Source organism: Anabrus simplex, chromosome 7, assembly GCF_040414725.1.
Source record: "Anabrus simplex isolate iqAnaSimp1 chromosome 7, ASM4041472v1, whole genome shotgun sequence".
Taxonomy (NCBI): domain Eukaryota; kingdom Metazoa; phylum Arthropoda; class Insecta; order Orthoptera; family Tettigoniidae; genus Anabrus; species Anabrus simplex.
In genome coordinates, this window is record NC_090271.1 from 100860330 (window position 1) to 100887366 (window position 27037).

The following is a 27037-nucleotide window of genomic DNA, read 5'->3' on the forward strand; positions in this document are numbered from 1 at the left end:
AAAATTTCTCTCGATAACAACTTCCTTTACCTTGCACCAGAGTGCATGACCATAGTTTCTTGGTAGTGACATCTGTGGAAAAATATCCAAACTTCTTGATGTACAGCAAAAACAAAACCGAGAAATCAATCAGTTTAGGAAACTTCACAATAACATAATTACTTAATACAGGGAGAATAATTTAAGTGTTCAGACTTCTCCTTGCTGCCGTGGGAAGTTCCGATCGAGCGCCATATGGCTTCTGTCAATGCTGGCGAGATAAGAAGTGTTTACTGCCAGCACGTAGCTGTTTAGCATTCTGTCCCACAGTTCGCTGGGACTTTTAAGGTGTGTTGTGAGGTTATTATCATGATGGTTAAATACACTATAGAGCAAAGAATACTTTTGGTCGAGTGTTATTTGCACAAGAAGAAGAAACCAGTTAAAAGGTGCCTTCGAAAATTCCGTTGACAATTTCCCGGTGCGACAGTACCATCAAAACGTTACATGCATCAGCTCGTTTACAAGTGGCGTAGTACTGGTTCCGTTAGCAATAAGAAAAAGAAGCAAAGGTGAACAGCTCTCACATGGGAGAGGTTAGAAGATATACAGGCAAGACTCCAGGTCAGTCCACATAAGTCGCTTCGGAGAGTAGCTCAGGAAAGTTGTATTTCACCTTCTTCAGCACATTATGCAACAAAATTGTTGCATTTACAATCTTATTGGACTCATTCAGTCCATAACATACTGCCTACAGATTTCAATGCAAGAATATGATTTTGCAATTGGCTAATGAATAGTGTCCACGACGGTATTGTGGATCCAAACTTTATTTTTATGAGTGACGAAGCCTGGTTTCATTTGAGTGGATATGTCAATTCACAGAACAATAGAATCTGGGATACAGACAACCTGCACATTTTACAGCTGAGACCTCTGCACGATGTGAAGGTGGGTGTGTGGTGCGCTATCAGTGCCAGACGAATTATCGGTGCGATCTTTTTTTCAGGACACGATTACTTCTGACCGTTATATTCACAACATTCTGGAAATATTTTTTGCTGAACTGACTGAAGAAGAGAAAAGGTACGGCTATTTCCAGCAGGATAGTGCAACGGCCCATATGACGCATAGTTCTATGTGACGGTTATGGGAAATGTTCGATGATGATCAGATCATCAGTAAAGGATTATGGCCTCCTTGTTCGCCTGATTTAAGCACATATGATTTTGATCTATGGGGAAATCTTAAAGGAAAAGTTTACAGAAATAATCCTCGAACTGCAGAAGAATTAAAAATTTAAATTAGGAACATTGTGCGTTCTATCGGTGTCCATGAACTACAAAGTGTGTTTCGAAATCTCATTACAAGATGTGAAACTTGCATTGCAGCTGAAGGAGATCACTTTCAGCATCGTCTGTAAATACCGGTGAGTTCAGTTTAATTTCCTAGGTGATTTATTTATTTGTTTATTCATTTACTTATTTGTCCAGAGCATCTATGTAGCCGGTGAGTTCAGTTTCGTTTAGTTTCTATAGGCGTAATCATGCCGCATCTTTGAGCCGACTGTGCCTGCTTGTCATGGCGGGCACTGCACTTGCTGTCTCTGCTTCCCAGTGCGCCTAATCCTCGGCACTCTGCTCTGAACTTTCAAATTAATCACCCTGTATTTCAGTAGTGACACCTTCTGATTAAAGTCTCAACTTTATGTGTAGTAATTTCACATTTTGGTCGGTAGAGGAGTTCATTAAGGCGCTTATTTGAATGTGTGGAGTTGAGGTGTACCTCCCGGTACAGAGTAGAAGAATCAGCTAGTATATCAACAGTGCTTGGAGGATATACAAATTCACAAATTTGCACACTCTACAGGGAGGCTTCATTTGTGTTCCTCATAAGTAGAAAATACATAGCTAACATTATTAGCAATGTGAAAAAAAAACAAGTCAAGAGAAAGTTCTTATTTTTTCTAACAGGTTAAGTTCTACAAAAATTAAATCTCCATTATTATACTGCTATTTGATGCTGCTAGGAATTTTTTTTCTCTAGATGGCATACAGAGGGGAAAAACATCCTATTTTTTGTATCAAATACTACTCTGTACATTTGTAAGGTAACGAGGACATGAAAGTCGAGAACTGTGCAAGATTCATTTCCCTCTACTGTCTTAGCTGGTAACTTGGTATAGATTACATCAAACTTTGGTGGAGAATCAAAGTATTAACTCAGCTATAAAAATCTGCAGCAGCTTGGTTATAACAACAGTAAAGTATGAATGAAAATCTAAATAAATAAAATTGTAATTTTGTCTGTTCATTTAACATTTTTGCCTCATATTTTGACAAAAGTAGGTTCAGTTTAAATTTTGTCTGTGTGCATGTCTCTCTGTGTCCGACTCGTTGGATGAATGGTCAGCGTACTGGCCTTTGGTTCAGAGGGTCCCGGGTTTGATTCCCGGTCAGATCGGGGATTTTAACCTTAATTGGTTAATTCCAATGGCCCGGGGGCTGGGTGTTCGTGCTGTCCCCAACATCCCTGCAACTCACACACCACACATAACACTATCCTCCACCACAATAACACGCAGTTACCTACAAATGGCAGATGCCGCCCACCCTCATCGGAGGGTCTGCCTTACAAGGGCTGCACTCGGCTAGAAATAGCCACACAACATTTTTTCTGTGTTTGTTACCACATAATAACAAAATGGCTTAACAGAATTTTTTGAAATTCAGTATTTAGGTTGAGGGATAGCTGGGTTGTGTTCTATGTATATATTATTTTATTAGTAGTGGTGTAGCAATATCATGATCTGAAACAGCAAATACTAAATTTTGCCATTAATGTTAGCTGTATTGAAAACTGTGCATAATAAACACTGTGCAAGACATAATTTCTGATCTTTTACGTTGCATGCAGTTTTTCCTTACGAGAAATAGCAATGGAGATATTCGTGATTACCAGTGTTGTAGTTGGAAATTTTTGTAGGAGCTGCTGTTGAAATCATTTTCCACAACATCAAAGGCATCTGTACTTCTTTTGTGGTGATTATTATACTCTTGTCATCTGGCCAACATTTTCAGACTAAAAATAACCACAGCAAAATTTAAAGTGGCAAAACTCCTTTTTTAACAATGATCATATCTCTTGTTTTAGTTGCTAAGTGAACATTTGAATATGGCTAAGCAATATAAATTCAAAGCTAAAGGATTTCTATGACAAAATAATTCTTGAGAAGGGTTTGATTTGGCAACAAAGTTCCTCCTGTAGCAACTTTACACCATGGCTTCTTCATGATTTTTGAAATAAGCTAATCACTACAGTAGAATTCCTCAGGTGTCACAATGTAATTTTAGTGTAAACTGCTCATTTTGAAATCTCTGAGTTACAGATCAAAAATTAGATGTTGACTTTTCAGGCGTTTGCTCTATTAACCAGCGTTTTGTCTTAGGTCTGACACATCCCACTCTGAAGAGTCTAGTGTCAGACCCTACCCACTGACGCTGGGGTGTATGCAGGTGAACTTATCAGAAGCCTATTTAAGAGGCACAGTCTGATAACTGCATATGGGAGATAAAACTCCACAATGGAATTAATGCCCTCCTAGCTATTCCAAATGGAAATTCTAAGTTCCCATGGAGGGAATTAGATATTTTTCCACCAACAGAGCATATCAAAATTCAGATCAAAAATTAGATGTTGGCTTTTCAGAGAGTCTAGTGTCAGACCTAAGATGAAACGCTGGTTAATAGAGCAAACGCCTGAAAAGCCAACATCTAATTTTTGATTTGAATTTTGATATGCTCTGTTGGTGGAAAAATATCTAATTCCCTCCATGGGAACTTAGAATTTCCATTTGGAATTGCTAGGCGAGCATTAATTCCATTGTGGAGTTTTATCTCCCGTATGCAGTTATCAGACTGTGCCTCTTAAATAGGCTTCTGATAAGTTCACCTGCATACACCCCAGTGTCAGTGGGTAGGGTCTGACACATCCCACTCTGAAGAGTCTAGTGTTAGACCTAAGACAAAACGCTGGTTAATAGAGCAAATGCCTGAAAAGCCAACATCTAATTTTTGATCTGAATTTTGATATGCTCTGTTGGTGGAAAAATATCTAATTCCCTCCATGGGAACTTAGAATTTCCATCTCTGAGTTAGCCGTTTCACTTCTTCATATTTTTTACCATAGGTTTCTCTCTAAATTCTATCCATAAAAGTTATTCTAGGCCGGCCTCTTCCTCTTTTTTCCATCTGTCCGTCCCTTTAATATTGTTAATACCTTATATACTAAAATCATGGAAATACAGTATTCATGATTTTTATATTTTTGTGAATTTCATGAATGGCAAGTATCACTAGACATGGAAATATTGCTAATTAGCTTCAGCTGCTAACCCTATGTTTTTGAGTTGTTCAATAACCCATTGGCAATGGGTAGGACAGCTAGTACAGAATTAGAAAAAGGGTTATTTGTTCATTTATTTGATGTATGATACATGAAATGAGTCATGTTACAATTACATTTTAATTTCTAACTTCAACATTTCCTTAGGAAAGCCATACTGTATCCTTTCTTTCATGTCCTCTTGCAACAACAACAACAACAACAACAACAACAACAACAACAACAACAACAACAACAACAACAACAACAACAACAACAACAACAACAACAACAACGTCCATGAAGGAAAGGAACTGTGTCTTTTCCTGATGCAATATAATGTTTTATGCTTTCAGGTGTCTGCAGGACCCGAGAAGTATGATAGCCAGGCATCAACTGTACCTCCTGAAGCTGCACCAGGGTTTGTGATGCAGAGTCGAGATCGTTTCCCGCAACAACCCTTTTTACCTAAGATGGCTGGGAAGCCATGCAGACCATGTTATCCCCCTGATGAATACCGCCCAGCTGGTGTAGCTCCAGCTCAGATTGGTGATGGCACCACTGTCCCTTCTGCTGCAGACTGGCCTGCCAATACAATTTGCTATCAACCCCAATCAATTTCCCTTCCTCTTAATCCTGCTGAGCCAGTTCCTTGTCAACCCACTGATCCATATATGTGTTGCGTTCCTAATTATACCTCAGAACATAATAAGGATCACAATAAGGACTGTCCAGTTTTTAATAGAAAGGACTGTTCAAATATTAGAGGTCCTGCTTCTCCTACAGGATCGCCTAAGAAACGAGTACATTTCTCTGATCATATTCCACCCAAGTACGATAACAAATGTCCGTGCCCACCTTCTATATCCCAAGCATGTTGCCCTAAAGAAAATTTCCCCCCAAATCATATACCGCAACATTCTGAGTGTTTTCCTCCTGCAGCAGGAAATTCACAATCTGCTCCTCCAGAATACTCTAGAGATCCATTACCTCCCACTCATCCTGATCAAAGGCCACAAGACACTTCTGAGCCACATTATGTTCCACAACAGACATTACCTCCCTCTCCTGCCGATAATAAGCTGACAGCTTGTTTTCGTCCAAAGCCACAAGAAGCTTACCCATCAGTGCCTCCTCAGCAGCCTTGCTATTGCTATCCTCCTCAAGGAACTATTGAACAAATGCCTCCTGAAGGACCCCCTTGCTATCTCCCACAACCTGAAGATGCTTTCCCTGCATCTGATGTAACTTCGCCTGATGGACAGGAAGGGCAGAAGATGGGACCCATTGGTCCATGGGCTACGGGACGTCCTGACTGGGGACCATTAGCGGGTATGACTGGCACTCGTCCCGTGGTAGACCGGTATTCCATTACAAGGTACAGCGAAGGTGAATGGCGGAAGCACAATGAGGATATCGTTAAAGGTGCAGCAAATGAACGTCACAAAGCAGACCTGTAAGTAGGATATTATATACTGTGAAAGATGTCTCCTTAAATTATGTTACCTGAATGAAAATTTTGAAGTGATTCTACATTTCTTGTCATGTGCTTATCAGCTGCAGAGAGACTGGAATTTACCAGCATCATTACAAGTTTAGAATAGAATGCAAATGACGTGGGTTTAAAATCCCTCAGTAGGCTTTATAATATAAAATAAAAAGGTAGCACAGGGTGCAGAAGAAATATACTACAACTACTAGCAGTATGTTTAAGTGGCCAGGATTCTCTGAGCAACAGTAATTAGACATCTCTCTTAGCAGAGGGTTGAAAGAGATCCTCCCTTTTTTTTTTTCCCTTCTTTCTGCAAGTGATTTAATGTTACATTAACAGATGAAAGGTTTTCGGGGATGCAAAGATGGAAAGGTAGCAGCCATGGCCTTAAATTAAGTACCCTACAGTCTCAGAATTTGCCTTGCAGGTGAATTGGAAATCATACAAAATCCTCTTTAGGAGTGCCGATGGTGGTGTTCAAATTCACTATCTCCTGAATGCAAGTACAGCCAACTTACTTGGATAAAGAGTTCTTGGCCAGAGCATTAACTTATTGATAACAGGGTGCGGAATCAGAAAGAAGTGGTGGCGGGGGAAAGAACATAGGGCTTATGTACTTGTGTTTATTTCAGGCAGTATCCTGCGGTGGGGGGGTGTTAAAATTCCCCTGTAATTAAATTACCCCCTCCCCAGAAAAAAATGTTAATTTTAGATCTTTTTGTTTGAATTTTGTTGTTATAACAAGAATGATAAACAATAGAAAGTTATTCCAATCAGCTGAAGAGTTTATGAGAGACAGTCGCTTTCTTAAGAAGGGTTAGACAAGGTGCGATTTGTTCTGATTTATTGCCTTATTAGTGAAATCTTCCTCTACCAGGGCTTTGTGCTGACTGAACAAATTTGTCGGTTTGTACACTCCTTAAGTAAATAGTGTCCTATTGATAGCTATCGGAAACACACCATCTTCAAGAAGTACATGAGTGATGTAAGCTCAAGCTATGACAAAGGAGGAGAGCTTCAAGTAATTAGTGTACATTTTTGCCCCGGGTTCCAGATGGATTTACCAGAGTGAAACATGCTGCAGGTCCAGATTGCCAATGCTGCGTTGTTTTATTGTTCAAGGCCTGGCAGTCATTTGAATTATTGCTGATGTTTTTATGAAAATATGTGCAATACAAATCATTAATTTCTTTAATAAATTATGTGTGTTCTACATTTTCCTCATTGTTTCATAATGAAAGAATCCCCCCGGACAATTTTGGTGGTGGTGGTGGTGGTGGTGGGGGGACATCTGAGATAAAATCGCCAGTAGTGGGGAAATCCCTCCCTTCCCCCCTACGATTTCGCACCCTGCTCAAAAAACTAGAAATAGTCTTACAACATCATGATACTGTACATTTTCTTTCCTTAGGCTGAAAATGAAATTGTATGAAGACTTAAAAGGTATTTCCAACTGTCTGAAGAACACCATTTAAATAATTTACAGACATTCCACATAAGGCAAGTGAGGGAAACAATTTTGTGTGTTCACTATCCAGGGTTTGAAGTACCGTACTGGCATCCATTTAAAATTAAAGTACCGAGCGCGATAGCTGCAATCGCTTAAGTGTTGCCAGTATCCAGTATTCGGGAGATAGTAGGTTCGAACCCCACTATCGGCAGCCCTGAAAATGGTTTTCCGTGGTTTCCCATTTTCACACCAGGCAAATGCTGGGGTTGTACCTTAATTAAGGCCATGGACGTTTCCTTCCCACTCCTAGCCATTTCCTGTCCCATCGTCGCCATAAGACCTATCTGGGTCGGTGTGACGTAAAGTAACTAGCAAAAAAAAAAAAAAAAAAAAAAAAAGTTAAGGTGTTTTAACATGTCTCTTACATCAGATAAAACTAGTTCATTAAAATAATATCTGTCTGCTTAATTAATGTCCATTTAGGACAGTTCAGCTGTAAGTATTATTCGCACACTTTTTAGTGATTGATTTTTGCACAGGGGTGAGCAGTAAGGAGGGAGCTCTCGCAGTTCCGGTAATACTGCTAACTGAATGGAAATGAAATCTGAATTGAATCGATAATATGATTGATCGATATGAATTTTCTAAACCTTTATTATCTTAAGCCAACAACTGTGTCACACACACACACGCACGCGCGCGTGCACACACACACATTATATAACACTAGCAAGATACCCGTGCTTCACTACGGTATTATACTGAAATTTATAATTGAATGCTTATTGTTTTATATATAATCCGCCAAAATTCGCGATCTGACTGGTTTTCTGAGAGAATCCGCCAAAATTCGCGATCTGACTCGTTTTCTAATGGATTACGGCAAGTTTCCTACATTTTTCAATCTTTCTTTCCAGCAATCGATTTCGTACTTCCCAGGCTAGGTCCAGGTATTCTACCTGGTCAGTTGGGTCCCTAAATCTTTGCCATCTTTTCCTATAAGCATTTTTAATATGGATCAAATCCTTGAGGAGATCCGGCGTGGTGTCGTCTTCGGTGCCTTGGCGGTACTGAACCCGCAGCCGGACTGCATTCTTAGTCATTACCCATCCAGGACCCGTTTTCAGAGCGGTCTGCACATTTCACGACGGTCCAGAACATTATTATTATTATTATTATTATTATTATTATTATTATTATTATTATTATTATTATTATTAGTATAGATGTTCTGGACCCCATAGCAAGATGCAAGACCACTACTTGGCAGTAAATTACATCTGCTGCCATTGTCATTGTTAACAATGTGACCAGCACCAGTGTCGCGCGTAGGCAAGTGTGCAGGATTTCTGGCGATACGAATTACATACTTCCGTGCAGTTTTGACCTTATTATAGAGGTGAAAAATTGAACAATTTGTCGGTCAATCTCATTCCTATCGTTTATATCAAATGTGTTTAAATTCTTATTTCTATGCCAGGAGAACCTACTGTAATCTAAGAACGTTCTCCGAAGGAAAAGATGGCTGTTGAAAACGAACCCAGGAAAGATTAAAAATGATGAGTTTATGATTAGAATAAGCTCATCGAAAATCTACAGCCTGTTTCCAGTCATTCGACAGGGTCAGGAATGGAATGAAGAAAGCCCCATCTAGCGGCGACAATAGGAATTGTGCCGGCTGCCAAAGCACTCCTCTGAGGCAATGATCAATGAATGACAAATGAAATGAAATATTGGACAGTGTTGCTGGAATGAATGATGACAGGGAAAACCTGATTATCCGGAGAAAAACCTGTCCTGCCTCCGTTTTGTCCAGCACGAATGTCACATGGAGTGACCGGGATTTGAACCATGGAACCCAGCTGTGAGAGGCCAGCGCGCTGCCACCTGAACAACGGAGGCTCCTTATAAGTACATTATGAACAGTAAAATCAACTGGTCTCACCTCCTTTTACACCCCACCGAGCTTGATAGCTACAGTCGCTTAAGTGCGGCCAGTATCCAGTATTCGGGAGATAGTAGGTTCGAACCCCACTGTCGGCAGCCCTGAAAATGGTTTTCCGTGGTTTCCTATTTTCACACCAGGTAAATGCTGGGGCTGTACCTTAATTAAGGACACGGCCGCTTCCTTCCCACTCCTAGCCCTTCCATGTCCCATCGTCGCCATAAGACCTATCTGTGTCGGTGTGACGTAAAGCAACTAGCTTTTACACCCCACCGCCGTTAAGTTTAATTACCCCCACACACACACACAAATTAAAAGAAGGCATGTTTCTGTATGTTTAAAGGAGATTCCAAACACCATTGTTCACATCTATTACCATCAGTTTTGAGATATAAGTATCCCCATAACAATTATTCACTTTTTTCACTTCCTTTCACATTCCTCACCCCCACCCCCCAAGTGAATTTTCTGGCAAAAAACCATGTTTCTTTAATAGTAAAGGATCTTCTAAATACCAATTATCACGACTCTAACTTCTTCAGTTTTTGATTTATGTGTTCTCATGAAAGGAATTCAACTACTTTTCACTCCCGCCCCCTCCCCCAAGATTATTCCCCCCCCCCATCAAAAATCGCATTTTTCTTTGTTTTTAAAGTAGATCCAAATATCAATTTTCACGTCTGTAATAACTTTAGTTTTTATTAGACGTAAGTATTCTCATACAATTAAGTCAATTCATTTTTCACTCTTTTCACCCCTCCCCCTTCATTGGATTTTTCAAGAATATATGTTTCTTTACTTTTAAAGCAGATTCCAAATATCAAATTTCATGTCTGTAACATCTTCATTTTTGAGATATCAGTAGCTTAATTAAAAGAATTCAACACCATTTTCAGTCACTTTTACCCCCCCCCCCCTCCGCCCAAGTAGTATTTCGGAAAACTAAAAATGCACGTTTCTTGACTTTTAATAGAGATAAACAATACCATTTTTCACTTCTGTAACATGTTAAGGTTTTGAGATATACTGTGGAAATTCTCGTTTTAAAATTTCACCCCCTTTTTAGTTCCCTTAAGTGGAGTTTCCAAAAACAAATCACCTATGTTTCTTTACATTTACAGGAGATTCCAAATATCACTTTTTACGTCTGTAACATTTTACATTTCTCAGGTATTCTGTAGATATAGTCTTTCAAAAAATTCACCCCAATTTGTCACTCCTGTTTAACTGCCATTAATTGGATTTTCCAAAAACAAAAAAATACATGTTTCTTTATTTTTAAAGGAGATCCCATGCACAAATTTTCAGCTCTGTAATATCTTCAGTTTCTGAGATATATGTATTCTCATTAATGGCATTCAACCCAATATTCACCCTTTTACACCCCTCCTATTGGGATTTACAGAACACAAAAAAATACGTCTTCCTTTATTTTTTAAAGGAGATTCTAAATATCAATTTTTACATGTGCAAACTTTTAAAGTTTTGAGATATAGATACAGTCATTTTAAAAATCCACCCCCTTTTCACCCCCACGATTTGGATTTTCCAAAAGCAAAAAAAAATATGTTTCTTTATTTTTAAAAGACTCCCAAATACCAATTTTCAGATCTGTAATATCTTCAGTTTCTGAGATATAAGTATCCTCATTAAAGGCATTCAACCCCTTTTCCACCCCTCCTATTGGGATTTTCTGAAAACAAAAAATACATGTTTCTTAATTTTTAAAGGAGATTGTAAATACCAATTTTTACATCTGTAACTTTTCAAGTTTTAAGATGTAGATACACTCATTTTAAAAATTCTCCCCCCTTTTCACCCCCCATATTTAGATTTACCAAAAACGAAAAAATACCTGCTTCTTTATTTTTAAAGTAGATCCCAAATACTAATTTTCAGGTCTGTAATGTCTTCAGGTTCTGAAATAAAAGTAGCCTCATTAAAGGCATTCAACCCATTTTTCACTCTTTTCTACCCTTGCTATTGGGATTTTCCAAAAACAAAAAAAATACATTTATTTTTATTTTTAAAGGAGATTCTAAATACCAATTTTTACATCTATAAACTTCAGAAGTTTTGAGATATAGATACACTCATTTTAAAAATTCTTTCCCCTTTACACCCTCCCATTAATTGGATTTTCCAAAAACAAAAAAAATATGTGTTTCTTTATTTTTTAAAAGAGATCAAAAGTACAAATTTTCAGGTCTGTAATATGTTCAGTTTCTGAGATATAAGTACCGGTATCCTGATTAAAGGCATTCAACCACTTTATCACCCCTTTTTCACCCCTCCTACTGGGATCTTCTGAAAACAAAAAAAATATGTGTTGCCTTATTTTTAAAGAAGATTTTAAATACCAATTTTTACATCTGTAAACTTTTAAAGTTTTGAGATATAGATACACTCATTTTAAAATTTCACCCCCTTTTTCACCCCCTTAGCGACAGAATATCCAAAAATCCTCTCTTAGCGAACACGTACATCTTAATATGAATGAATCCCCAAAATTTCATTTCATTATGTCCAGTAGTTTTGGCTCGGCGATGATGAATCAGTCAGTCAGTCAGTCAGTCCGGACAAGTTATTTTATATATATAGATTATATAACATTTCTCGATGCGTATCTTGTTTCTAGCATGAATTCTATAGTTTAGCTTTGCTGTGTGAACAACAACAGTACTAGTACATAAAGTGTACGCCAGATGTCGCACAGCGATGCATAAGCGATTCATAGTTTGTGTTTCAAAGGTTGCCAATACGAATCTTGAAGAAAACCAAGGTCGACCGATTCAGCAATAGGGTGTATATGTATCACTAAAAGGTGCGCGCACTATACATGTATGTATAATATATATACAGTTGGAGTTCTTCCTGATCTGGTAGAGGTTCCATGCTCTTTAAAATCTCTGAGAGGGTCATTATTCACGAGATGTATATATCACCCACAGGATCCTGATCTATGAAATTAATGTTATTTACTTGCGGCAGAGTCCTTTCTCTTTAAATTTTCCTATTCAACCTGTTCTGACCAGCCCTTAATCTCTTCTCAGTGGTGTATGAATTAACCCGGCATTACTCGCTATGTCTTTATGTGCGCCGTTACTCGCTGGTGAGCGCAGCGCTCACCTTTAAGTTTAAAGGCTATAATATGTCCATATAAATATGGAGGTATTTTTAATATGTCCATTCGAGCTAGTTATTTATTTAGGTACACAGCCGAGTGGAGTGGCTATGGAGGAAAGCTCAACATTCGGGAGACGCGTGAGTTCGATCCCCACCGTTAGCTGTCCTGAGAATGGTTTTCTGTTTACGCTTCCAGGCATATACCGGGGCAGTTTCTATTCACAGACTACAGCCGATTCCTTACACCTATTTAGCCACCTTCGTTCACCATCATTTATTTTATCTTTATTAGCTCTTCAACTGAGGTTGGCGTCAGGAAGGGCATCCGGTCGTAAAACAAGCTATGTACATTGATATCAAAGTTTGCTATAAACGAAAGTCCTCTCCTTCCCCAGAACTTGCAGGCATTCTGAAACAGAGTTATGATCACTTCCGTAAACCTCATCTATTTCATACCATGTCTCGATGTTCAAGACCTTCCCTCCTTCGTTTCACATAACCACGAAAGTATCTGATCACTGGATGCCACAATAACTTGTAAATATTGTCTAAAAACACCCACAGTATAAACATTTTGCATTAAATACAAGCATAAAACAAAACCTGACTTATTACAATGAGCGAAATATAAGTAGCACAGTTCCTCGCTACTGAGCGCACCGCTCACCAAACATACACTGCCGTGCCTAATAATGAATTGCGGGCGTATATTTTCAAAGATAATGAAAATGACTGACACATCCCCTTTATAATAATCTGTTACAAAGGTACAGGGACTTACAAAGGTGGAGGTTTTGTAACATTCCAACAAGAAGCAATATACTACGAAGGTGAGCGCCGCGCTCACCATGCGAGTAACCGCGGGTTAACATTTAAAATATGTTTCATCTTGTGTTTTGTTCCTAAGTAACTCATTCTAATTTTTTGAAGTTCCCTCCTCCATTAGTAATGGATCAAAGATTCATAACTTTAGATGATCTTTTTTGTTGATATCTCTTCATTGTTAGCTCATAACACCAGTTCAGGCAAACAAACTTTACAACAAAAACACCAGCTTCATCACACACACTTTTTATTGTGAACTGTTGCCCACAACTACACATCACACACAGCTAGCATTCAAAGAATAAAAATACAGGGTAGACAAATCAACTCCATTTCTTCAAGGAATAATACACCTGAGTTACCAACACATAATCTTACTGTAGATTTCTTACAACTAACATAAGATATATATAGGCCTATGTATGATATTTATTTTTATGAGAAAATCACAGCATTCCAACATTTTAAACTTTAGGTGATTTTTTTATACAAGGATTAATAAATAAATACTTTTGAAATTCACTTTCAGCTTATTAGGTTGTGCTGTGTAACAAGCAGAGAGGATGTAAAGTACAGAACAAAAAAATGGCTGACCAGACACCAGTGGAACTGAATCCGCAGTCTTCCAGTTTCACACTGGATGCTCTAACAATTGAGCCAATGGATTGAGCTATGGAGGCTTAGGCCATATTTGTTCTGTTGGAAGGGATCTGAGCTATTCACTTGAAGGCTCATAGCAGGTGACAAGTACGCACTCCAGTTCAGATACAGCAATATGTTCTGAAGAAGTTATGTCATATAAAGATGGCTAGTCATGGGAGAATGGTTACTTATCATGTGGTGACCTAGCTTTTTTGTTTTTCTTTGTAAACCTTCAAGCTTTGCCCCTCCTCAGCATCTGAATACGCTTTCTTAACTAACTTTCTTCAGCTTATCCCAGTTATTTCTGGTTACATCTGTGGAGTGAAAAAGTAGTTGAATTCTTTTCATGAGGATACTTATATCACAAAAAATTAAGATGTTACAGACATGAAAATTTATATTTGGTATTTTCTTTCAAAGTAAGTTAAGTTGGTTTCACCCCTCACAAAAAAGTGTGTATTTCTTTATTTTTCAAGGAGATTCCAAATACCAAGTTTCACGTCTGTAGGCCCAACCTTTTTTGAGATATAAGTATCTCCAGAATTAAATTTTTTTCACTTGCTTTCACAACGTCTGTAAACTTTTAAGTTTTTGAGATATAGATATCCTCACATCTAAAAATTCACCCCCTTAGCACTAGAATATCCAAAAATCCTCCCTTAGTGAGCACCTACACCCTAATATAAATGTATCCCCAAAAATTCATTTCTTTATGTCTAGTAGTTTTGGCTCAGCAATGATGAATCAGTCAGTCAGTCAGTCAGGACATGTTATTTTATATATATAGACTAGCAATTACCCGCGGCTTCGCTCGCGTCGAATTCATAATTTGATCAATTCTTGAAGTATAAAAACTCACCCAAAAATTGAATTTTATTTACCAGAGAAATTGTTTGTAAACCATGTTTGTGGTATTACCTTCCGGGGCTAAGATAACCCTGCGACATAGAACTGTACATGTGTCTTCTCTCAAGTCGAAAAATAAATACATGTTTCTTTATTTTTAAAGGAAATTCCAAATACCTATGCCCACATCCGTAACGTCTTCAGTTTTTGAGATATACATAAGTATCCCTACAAAAAGAATTTAACCCCTTGATCAGTCCTTTCTCCACCCTACCCCCGCTTAAGTGTATTTTCCGAAAACAAAAATACATGTTTCTTTATTTTTAAGAGAGATTCCAAATACCAAGTTTCACGTCTGTAACATCTTCAGTTTTTAAGATATAAGTATCCTCATAAATAATGAAACTATTTTTCACCTCTTTTCATCTCCCGTTAAGTGCTTTCTCCGAAAACAAAAAGGTACATGTTCCTGTATTTTTAAAGGACTTTCCAAATACCAAGTTTCTTGTCTCTAACATGTTAAGTTTTTGACATATAATGTAATATAATGTAGGTATACCAATACATACATACATACATACATACATACATACATACATACATACATACATACATACATACATACATACATACATACCCCACATCGTTCCATCTTATGCGATGGGTCGGCGAACGAGGCTTCTCCACCAGTTGTGGTCTCTGAACTTCTCTCCTTCTTTGATGCTTTCCAAAGTATGTCCTCACTGCTGAGTGTCAATCCTCACCATGTCCTTGTACCCGAGTCTTGGTCGCCCTCTTGGTCTTTTGTCTTCAAGTAGATCATACATTTCTTTTGGTAATCTGTTATCTCCCATGCGTCGCATATGTCCATACCATCTCAGTCACTGCGCTAGGTATACCAGTACTCACTTTAAAAATTCACCCGCTTTTCCAATTCCTTTCAGCCCCTTAACTGGATTTTACGAAAACAAAAGAATACGTGTTTCATTATTTTTAAAGGAGATTCCGAATACCAGTTTTCATGTCTGTACATCTGTAACACCTTCAGTTTTTGAGATAAATGTATAGGCTACTTATAAAAATAATTCAACTTCTTTTTCACTTCTTTCCACTCCTCTCCTGCCTTAAGTGGACTTTCCAAAAACAAAAAGTATGTGTTTCTTTATTTTGAAAAGAAATTCAAAATACCAACTTTCACATCTGTAACAGCTTCAGTTTTAAAGATAAAGTATCCTCATAAACATATTTCATCTCCTTATTTACTTATTTTCAACCCTACACCCCTTATGTCAATTTTCCCCCCCAAAAAAAAAAAAAAAATGTGTGTTTCTTTATTTTTAAAGGAGATTCCAATTAATAATTTGCATGTCTGTAAACATCTTCATTTTTTGAGATATAAGTATCCTCATAAACGTAATTCAACTCCTTTTTCAACTCCCCCCCCCCCACCTTAAGTGGATTTTCCAAAGACAAAAGAACATGTGTTTCTTTACTTTGAAAGAAGATTCCAAATACAAATGTTCATGCCTCTAACATGTTCAGTTTTTGAGGTATAAGTATCCTCATATAAAGAATTCAACTAATTTTTCAATTAATTTTCCAAAAACAAAAGATCACGTGTTTCTTTACTTTGAAAGAAAATTCCAAATACAAATTTTCATGTCTGTAACATCTTCAGTTTTTGAGATATAAGTTTCCTCATGAAAATAATTCAACTCCTTTTTCACTCCACCCCCACCCGTTAAGTTCGTTTCACCCCATCCAAACAAAATGCGTGCTTTTTTCTTTTTCAAGGAGATTCCATACCAGTTACCACGTCTGTAACCTTCAGTTTTGAGGTACAAGTTTCTCCAGAAAAAAGAATTCAATTTTTTTCACTTCCTTTCACACTCCCCATTTAAGTGAATATTCCAAAAATAAACAGTACCCGTTTCTTTAAAAGAGCTTCCAAATACAAATATAATGACTGTAACATCTTCAGTTTTTGAGATATATGTATCCTTGTAAAAGGAATTCATTTCCGGTTTCATCACACACACCCCACTAACAAGTGGATTTCCCCCCACCCCCCGAAATGAGTGTTTCTTTATTTTTAAAGGAGACTCCAAATATAGGTTTTCATGTTTCTAACATCTTTAGATTTTTTGGTACATATCATACAAATAATTCAACTAATTTTTCAATTCTTTCTCCCCACTCCCCCACCATTAAGGGTTTTTCCAAAAACAAAATAATATGTGTTTCCTTATTTTTAAAGCAGATTCCAATTACAAAGTTTCACGTCTGCAACATGTTAAGATTTTGAGATATACTGTAGATATGCTAATTTTAAAAATTCACCCTCTTTTTCAGTTCCCCTTTGGATTTTCCAAAAATTTTTTGTATGTTTCTTCACTGTTACAGGAAACTCCAAATACCAGTTTTCAAAGCTTTAATATGTATTTTTAAAAGTTCACCCTGTTTGTCACATTTGCTCACGCCCTATTCATTGTATTATCCAAAAACACAAAAATACGTGTTTCTTTATTTTCAAAGGAGATTCCAAATACCAATTTTCATATCTGTAACATCTTTAGTTTTTGAGATGTAAGTCACCTCATAAAAGGTGTTCAGCACCTTTTCCCTCATTTTTCACCCCCTTAATTGGATTTTTCAAAAACAAAAAAAGATATGTTTTTTTAAAAAAGGAAATTCCAAATACCAATTTTTATGTCTGTAAACTTTTTAGTTTTTGCAAAATAGATATCCTCATTTTAAAAATGCAGCCTCCCTCCGCCCCCCTGTTTCACCCCTTCATGCCAGAATATCCAAGAATCCTCCCTTATTGAGAACCTACACTCTAATATAAATGTATCCCCAAAATTTCATTTCTTTATGTCCAGTAGTTTTGGCTCGGCAATGTTGAATCATACCAATATATTTATTATTTATTTAGCGTATGATATTAAAAATAAAAAACACACAATCACAAATTAAATATACAGTACACTATGTAGGTTACAATTTCACCATCAAGCTCTGCAAATAGTCTATACAAGAAGGATTTGGGTCCGTTATTGGACATTATAAATTTTCCAGCTAACTCATTCCTGGTTGCCAGCATTTTGCCCTAGGTGTGCTAGGTACCAACTGATGAGCCCAACCTAGCAAGATATGGATGAACTACAAATTACAGTGGAAGACCTAAGAAACAAAACCGACAAAATCAAGAAACTCACAGACAAACAAACCAGACTACAAATCAGAATCAACAAACAGACAATAGGAAGGGTGATTCCCGATGAAGAAAGAAGGATAAGATCAGAGAGAATGAAGAAGTACTGGGCTGACAGGAAACTAAAAAATTCTTTGTATAAAGTTGGCTAGAGTGGTCCAATGAAGGCCATAAAATGTAAATAAATAAAGGACCATTTATATTGGTACTATAAATTTACTCATTCGGGACAAATATTTCAGATTCCCTATGGGAATGAACTATATTATCAGATGATGAGTCAGTAAGTCAGTCAGTCAGGGCATGTTATTTTATGTATATGGATTAGACCCAAATATTTAAAGTGATTAACATCTATTTCTGTGTTGTTAATATACATCTTTGAATGATTAATATTTTTTATACTCATCTTAGTTATTATCATATATTTAGTTTTCTGGACATTCATAGTTAAGTTGGAATATTGTTAATCTAGTATATAATATTTTTTAGTTGTATGGTCTGATGATACTTACAAGCAAGAAAGTAATGCCCATTGGCATAGCTCCCTCTTTCATGGAAATTTTATAAAATGCTGATGTCATCTGCTTAGACAACCTTGTATAGTGACAGCAGGAGTTGCATTACATGGTTTGAACTCATGAAATTGATAAGGGATGGCAACAGGTGATGCTGATGGAAAATAGCAGTAACTCAATTTGTCACATTTTGTGGCAAAAGTCACTATCCCACTAGGTTTCTGAACAGGCGCATCTATGTTTGTCTTGTTAGTCGAGCTAACACCATCTAAAACGAAAGATCAACGATTATGATTACATAATATTATGGCATATATACTATAGTATAACAGCCATAAAACCTAATTCTCTTCCGCATAAATACCACTTAAAGTGATGAAGGCTTCACATCTGTCGCATGATAAAGATCTGCTGACTGTGCGCTCTGTTTACCGCTTCGCTGAGGCAAACATGTGGAGCTTGAATTCAGTCGGGGCACACTTGCGCATTTGATGCACTTGGAAACACTGCACAGAGCTGACCATGCTGGCTACTAGGCTCGTGTGTTTGCCTCAGTCGAGATGATAACTTAACAGTAATCATTTGCGGAGTCCAGTGGTGATCGTTAAGAACGTGTCTTGTGCTTGCTGTGGCTTTCTTGTTGTTAAAGGGAGATGCATTTATGATGTAGCATGGATGTGGCTGTGTTATTAAGGACTTATTAACAGATTCATTCTCTAGCTGAACTCTTGTTGCTTAGATACAAATCATAGACAATGGGAGACCCCAGGGGAGACCCACTCCTAGTATATCAGCTATGGTAACAGAAAGAAGTGGCAAAATGCATCATTTTAATGATTCCAGGTACACAAATGATACATGACTGTCTGCCTGTTTGAAGTTGTGTTCCTTGTATTCCTGGCCTTGCCTTTTATTTTCAACAGACACAAATGTTTGAACAACAAAGGGAGTTTGTATGTTAACAGTTATTATGTACTAAAGAAACAACATGAACAGTCTGTAGATTACAGTATGTTAATTCCAAAATAGCTTTACTGAAGTTTGGTAGTACTAGAATGGAGGAATCTCTAAGTCTTGCCTTCATAATTTGTTGGGACAAACATAATGAAAAAATGAAAGCAAATCATTATACAGTTAGTTGTCTAACAACAGATGCTGTTTGTTTCCTGGTGGAGCAAGAGCTGCCTTTTAGGAGCCATACTGAAAATCACTACTCAAGAGAGGAAATTTTGTTGAATTGCTCCATTATATAGAGCCACTTATGATGAAAAGTTACGGGACCATTTGGAAACATCTCCTGCTCTCCTTGGTACTTCCCATGATATCCATAATGAGTTAATTGATTCAGTCTCAGCTGTTTTATTAAATAAAATAAAAGAAAAAGTCAAAGAAGCACCATTTGTAGCTGTGATAGAAGATGAGGCCAAGGACTTAACACAAACTTCTCAGCTTTCTTCTGTGCTTTGTTATGTTACATTTTATGATATTCAGGAGAGATTTACTAGGTTCATTGATCTAAGTACCGATCACTCTGCTGTTTCTCTGGCTTAATCAGCTTAATTCCAATTTAGTGACAAATTAGTCACTCAAAAGTACAATGGGTGTTACATTATGGCTGGAGCACATAACGGTCTGCAACAGATTATTCATGCCAAATATCAGTCAGCCTTATTAGTGCATTGCTATGCATACAAGCTAAACCAAGTACTAAAACACTCTGTTAAAGGCATTAAGTAATGCAAAGTTTTCTTTGAAGCTCTGTCTTGGTTTGCAACTTTTTCTCAAGATTTTCAAAGAAAAAAACTCCATTTCAGGCGTTTACTACTGAGCATTTACCATCAATTTCCCTGACCCACCAGATACATAAATATTGTTTGGCTAAAGTAATATCAGAAATAAAAAGGATCTGAAAACTTTTTTCAAGTCAGTCATAAGGCATACCCAAGAATGGGACAGTGAAACAAAAACCTGTTCAATAGGTTTCTTTGCCACTCTACAAGATTTTGAATATATTTTTCTGTTAAATTTATTTTAATTTGTACTGCATCAAGTGAAGATCTTGTTCAACATATTACAAACCAAAATTAATGACATAATATAATGTGCTGCCAAGGTCGATGAATTCAAGAGATTTCTGAATGACAAATGTGACAAATTTTATTTGTTTTGGAAGCAGTATACAGACAAACATTAATCAGTTTTGCCAAATTAAAATGAAATTGGAGTAACAAGACAGCTAACTGGTGATGTGGAAATAGGCAAAATGTGGACTGCATTGTGAAGTACTTGATTCAATGGTTCGACATATAACGTAACGTTTTTCCGAACTGATAAGCTGGAATTTCCTTCTCTTTTGGATTTTGACTTGTTTGAAACGTTCATGGACTCTTTTCCTGTCGGCCATTTGAGTCCTTGATTAAATCATGAGGTAGCTACTTCCACGTCCTGGAACTCAAAAGCGATATGTCGGCCATCTATCCATCAACAGAATTTAACATGGATATTTAACATGATGAGCATCCGTGACTCAGACGGCAGCGCATCAGCCTCTCACCGCTGGATACTGTGGTTCAAATCCCGGTCACTCCATGTGAGATTTGTGCTGGACAAAGCAGAGGCAGAACAGGTTTTTCTCCAGGTACTCCCGTTTTCCCTGTCATCTTTCATTCCAGCAACACTCTCCATTCTCATTTCATAGCACCTGTCAGTTATTAATAAATCACTTTGGGAGTGGCGACCCCATCGTACTAATAGGCTATATCTGCTTCATTCATTTCATCCCTGACCAGGTCAGTGACTGGAAAACAGGTTGTAGGTTTTCATTTTCATTTAACATGATATTTAACATGAATTAAATGTGGCATTACCTGAAGTAACCAAACTCTGTTCTTTAATTTTGAGTATTCCTGCTACTAGTGCCTCTGTTGAACGATTTTTTGGCAATGAAGCGGATTTTATTTATTAATAGGGTTTGAGGGATGTTCCACCATTCAACATAATGTAAAATATTTGAAATTTATTAAGTGAAGAATAATTAAATCAAAGGGAATTTGATAACAATCATCATGAGGATTGCCTACATACATCTCAATAGGTTGACATAAAACATGATGGCGAATTTATATACAAAATGGCAATTGCCTAAATACATATCAATAGGTTAACATAAAACATAATGACAAATTATATACACAATGACATGAAATGCTTGGCACTTTAATTAAGTTCTTGGATCTGGGTTAAAAATACTGCTGTGTGTTTGTAGAACACGGAACAGACTTGTCGGTCTTGTTTCAATCAACTTGAAAACATATGAACTACTGGCAGTTGAAATAAAACCTAACAGTGGCGTGCACTGAAACCTATCTACCCCAGCGCTGCTGGGGTGAAGAACTTTGTATTAACATTTTCTAATTATTCCTTAGAACGCTTTTTATAATGTTTAAAAATTACGAACATCTAAGCCAAGCCAGTTATAGCTGTCTCGACAATCTGCTCGCACTACCACAGTTCAGCTTGTACAGTGAGTTGGGTTTCCTTGCCAGCACAAAAGAGAGCTACCCCAGCAAAATTTTAGGTCGCTTGGCTCACGCATGCACTTGAAGCTTCCTTTTCCTGGGAGCTGGGCAGAGCTCCCCGACAGTAATTTACGGCGACAGCTCGCTGGAGAAGCTGAACTGCAGTAGTGCAAGCGGATTGTCGAGACAGCTGTACTTGGCCTGGCTTGGATGTTTGCAATTTTTTAAACGTTATAAAAAGTGTTGTAAGGGATAATTAGCAAATGTTAATACATCATTTAGGGGCAGTCACGCAGGTGGCAGATTCCCTATCTGTTGTTTCTTAGTCTTTTCTTAAATGATTTCAAAGAAATTGGAAATTTATTGAACATCTCCCTTGGTAAGTTATTCCAATCACTAACTCCCTTTCCTATAAACAAATACTTGCCCCGATTTGTCCTCTTGAATTCCAACTTTATCTTCATATTGTGATCTTTCCTACTTTAAAAGACACCACTCATATTCGTCTACTAATGTCATTCCACGTCATTTCTCCGCTGACAGCTCAGAACATACCACTTAGTCAAGCAGCTCGTCTTCTTTCTCCCAAGTCTTCCTAGCCCAAATTTTGCAAGATTTTTGTAACTCTACTCTTTTGTCAGAAATCACCCAGAACAAATCGAGCTGCTTTACTTTAGATTTTTTCCAGTTCATGAATCAAGTAATCTTGATGAGAGTCCCATACACTGGAACCGTACTCTAGTTGGCGTCTTTTGTTTTTTTGCTAGTGGCTTTATGTCGCACCGACACAGATAGGTCTTATAGCGACGATGGGATAGGGAAGGCCTAGGAGTTGGAAAGAAGGGGCTGTGGCCTTAATTAAGGTACAGCCCCAGCATTTGCCTGGTGTGAAAATGGGAAACCATGGAAAATCATCTTCAGGGCTGCCGACAGTTGGGGTCTTATCAGAGACTTATATGCCCTCTCCTTTACATCCTTACTACAACCCCTAAACACCTTCGTAGCCATGTGCAGAGATCTGTACGTAGGGTAGCTTTCACTTTTAACTTTGCTTTCATGTCCATCTTAACTTCCTTATTCTTCAAACAGCCAAGAACTCCCCTTATCTCTCTTGAGGTTGATGACCTAAAAGTTATTCTTAAATTTGATTACCCTTATTCATTACTGGAGCTAGTGACACTGTGTCTTTATTAAAAAATATTCTGAATAATTTAGATTGAAACACTCTTCTTATGTATATGAACCATTTTATCTGTATTTCAAAGTATTGTAGCCTCTCAGTCACTTTCACAATTATTCATCAGGACATTTTTCATCACATTTCTCACATGTGATAACTCTTAGAATAATCTGGACTCAATCAAAGACTCTTGATACACAGTTAGCATATGATAATTTGTAAAATTCTTTCAAGAATAAAATTACTTGTAATATTTATAATATTATATAATATTTATAGTCACCGCCAGCCGAATTTGGAATTCCCTACCTGCTGAAATTAGGAGCGTGTCAAACCACCTCCGCTTTAAAAAACTCTGTCAAACCTGGTTAATAAATAATAATAATTTCTTATAACATAGTAGGATTAGATCATAGCTAAGTTATTAGATTAATTAAAACATTTAATTGATACCTTAAGATATTAAACTGTAGATAATTTAGTGTATATTTAACTCTTCATGTAGGTGTATGTATGGTCGGACAGAATAGCAGGCTTCATAGCCTGAGTCCCGCCATATAAAACAAGACAATAAATAAATAAATAAAATGATAATTTGGCCGATGACCTCAATGTTAGGTCCCTTTAAACAACAAACAACAACAAAGCATATGATAACTTTGGAAATCATGACACCCACTTTAATGTTACTCTTCTGTAGGCTAAATTACTTCAGATTTTCTGTTCTGTGGTTCCATGTTGAATATAAGGTATGTCTGTAATCATTGGTATTGTCACTTCTTTTATTTTATGTAATCTAGGTGTTATTCTTCTTCTTCTTCTTGCGTCCTGGCCTTCTAAGGACCACGTTACAATTTCAATTGTTCCTCCTTAGTTGTTCTTTCCTTTTCTTGCAGTATTCTTTCATTGTTTCACTGTGTTTCTTTTTCCTGTCTTCAGTCCACTTTGTGTCTGTTTTCTTTTCCTTCCTCCCTTCAAATCCTTCCATTTGTAAGACTTTCTTCCTAAAAATCTTTCTTTCCAATAATTCTTCTTCTCGTATGTTGTTCCTTTCCAGGTCTTTCTTGACTTCTTGAATCCAGGTGGTAGTTGATTTCTTTTCCCAAAGGTATTTGAAGATTCATTTAGTTAGTCTATTGTCATCCAATCTGTAAATGTGTCCAAGAAATAGCAATCTCCTTTTTCTTATTGTTTCTGATATGTTTTCTACATTCTGGTAAATTTCATTGTTACTTCTTAATTTCCAAAACTCTGCAATTCTTAGAGGACCTAATATTTTCCTTATAATTCTTCTTTCTAATATTTCTAATTTATCAAGCTTGTAGTTCAGTGCTAGACATTCACTGGCATAAAGGCATTCTGGTTTCACTACTGTGTTGTAGTGCTTTATTTTAAGTTTTCTTGATAAGCACTTTTTGTTGTAAGTATTCTTAGTTATACCGTACGCTCTTTCCATCTTTTGTATCCTCTCCTCTATAGCAGATTTTTCTAAACCATTTTCTTGAATTGTCTCACCCAAATATTTGAATTTCTTTACCTTTTCTATTTGACCAATATCCGTTACTAAAAACTTTGGGGCACTTTTTATATTCGTCAAAAATTTTGTTTTCTCGGCAGAGATTCTCAAGCCTGTCATTTTGGCTGTCTTTTCAAGGAGACTGACTTGCATTGCTGCATCTGTAAGGGTTTCTGAAAGTAAGGCAAAGTCATCTAGGTGTTATTCTATTATTCCCTTTATTAGTCTTGGGCTCCAAGGAATGATCATTTGTCCCAGAGGTATGAGTGGAATTGGTCACAGTATATATTTTTCTATTCTTTCCAAGACTCCATTTCCTTTTGATGCCAACTTTACCTTTTCCGCTGACTTGCTAGGCCAATCATAGTCAGGTTTTTCTGTCATGGTAAAATAAAGTAAACTCGTGTCCTCATCCTGAGGTGGGGCAGCTCTTTTTAGGTACATTCCCAATGGAGGTGAGCTGTATGTACCATTTTAACCAAACACAAGCCCTCCTGCTATTCTTAAATCTCTGGCAGTACTGGGAATCGAATCTAGGCACCCTGAAGGACGGCACCTAATTGTGCTGACTGTTATACTACAGAGGCAGACTCTGTCATGGTGATTTCCCTTAATCTTTAATAGCACCTTTACTCATCTACAAGGTAGCAGGTGCATTTTATACCTACCATCAGGTGTTGAGTAAGGGCGCTCCTTTGAACTACAGACATCTTTTGTAGCTGCTTCACAAAAGTGCAGGTGCTGCTAGGTGAAGATAGCTCCTTTGCTTTGTCTGCAGTTGGGATAGCAAGTCCTCTTCCACTGACCAAATCAATGAACATCTTCTCTTGAAACCCTGGAATGAGCACTAACACAGTACTAGCAGTGGGGACAGCTAGACCAAGCTTCTTTAGAGAGTGTTATTCTTCTATCACTCACCCTTCATCCTGCCTTATGAGGGACAAAGTCTGTCTACCTAAACATTGGGCCCAGGTTGGCAGAACATCCATGAATTCCAAGTCATTTTCAATGACTGTAACAATAGATATAATTGGCTGGGATTCCAGTAGTGCTGAACTCTCCTCACGACATCCAGTCACTAACACTGAGATGTTCCCAATAAGTATTTTTGATACTTAACATTGGTCATTTGGAAATTTTTAAGAGTTCTAATAAGAGGTTCTGTTCTCTCAAAAACATTTTTGATAATTTTGAAGCCTTTTATCCATCTATATAAAAGAACATGTCCTGACTGACCAACTGACTGACTGACTGATTCATCATCGCCGAGCCAAAACTACTGGACAGAAAGAAATTAAATTTTGGGAATACATTTACATTACAGTGTAGGTGCTGACTAAGAAAGGATTTTTGGATATTCCATTGCTAAGGGGTTTGAAAGGGGGTGGAATTGTTTAAATGAGTATATATTTCAAAAACTTGACAGCTTACAGACGTATAAATTGGTATTTGGAATCTCCTTTAAAAATAAAGAAAAACATGTTTTTTCTGAAAATCCTCTTGACAGGGGTGAAAACAGGTAAAAAGGGGGTTCAATTCCTTTTATGAGGATGCTTATATATATAAAAAAAACATGAAAACTGGTATTTGGAATCTCCTTTTTTGTTTTCAGAAAATCCATTTAAGGGAGGGGGGGGGAAAGAAGTGAAAATATGTGTACATTTTTTAAATCTATAGTAAATCTATAGTATATCTCAAAAACTGAAGATGTTACAGGCGTGAAAACTGGTATTTGGAATCTCCTTTAAAAATAAAGAAACATGTTTCTTCATTTTAGGAAAATCCACTTAAGGGGCAGAGGGGGGTTGTTGAAAAGAAGTGAAGGAGTTGAATTCTTTTTATGAGGATACTTATATCTCAAAAAACTGGGTATTTTTACAGACGTGAGTGAACATTGGTATTTGGAATCGCCTTTGAAAATAAAGTTACATTTTCTTTGCTCTATGAAATTTCACTTAAGGTGCAGGGTTTGAAAAGAAATGAAGGGTTGAATTCTTTTTATGAGGATACTTATATCTCTAAAACTGAAGAAGTTACAGAGATGAAAACTGGTATATATATAAAAGGCAATTAACACCCACTAAGGAAGGGTTTCAAAACATACCACCCCTAAGGGGATGACATGGGGGTAAAACACTAAAGCCATTCATTCCTCTGAAAGCATTGACCACACAAAGTAATGTAAAATTTTGGAAAATAATCTTCAATTTAAAACCGTAATGAAGCATGGGTATCTTGCTAGTTGTCCATATGTCACAAGATTTTACCAAGTTGCATTCCAAGGTGCATTCACCAGTTTTGTTACACACGCCAAACCCGAATCCAGTATGCATCCATTCAAACCATATTGAAAGAAAGACTTCTTCTTCATCTTCTTCCTCTTCTTCTTCTTCTTCTTCTTCT

General features: G+C 37.1%; 1 protein-coding gene across 1 annotated transcript in view; it reads left to right on the plus strand.

Moving 5' to 3' along the window:
- Positions 1-4691: 4691 nt before the first annotated feature.
- The window catches only part of Tektin-A (Tektin A), an 84244-nt gene continuing 61898 nt past the window's right edge, over positions 4692-27037 (plus strand). Inside the window, exon 1 of the mRNA XM_067151924.2 lies at positions 4692-5818. Coding sequence (XP_067008025.2) covers positions 4692-5818 — 1127 coding nt within the window. The remainder of the gene's footprint in view (positions 5819-27037) is intronic.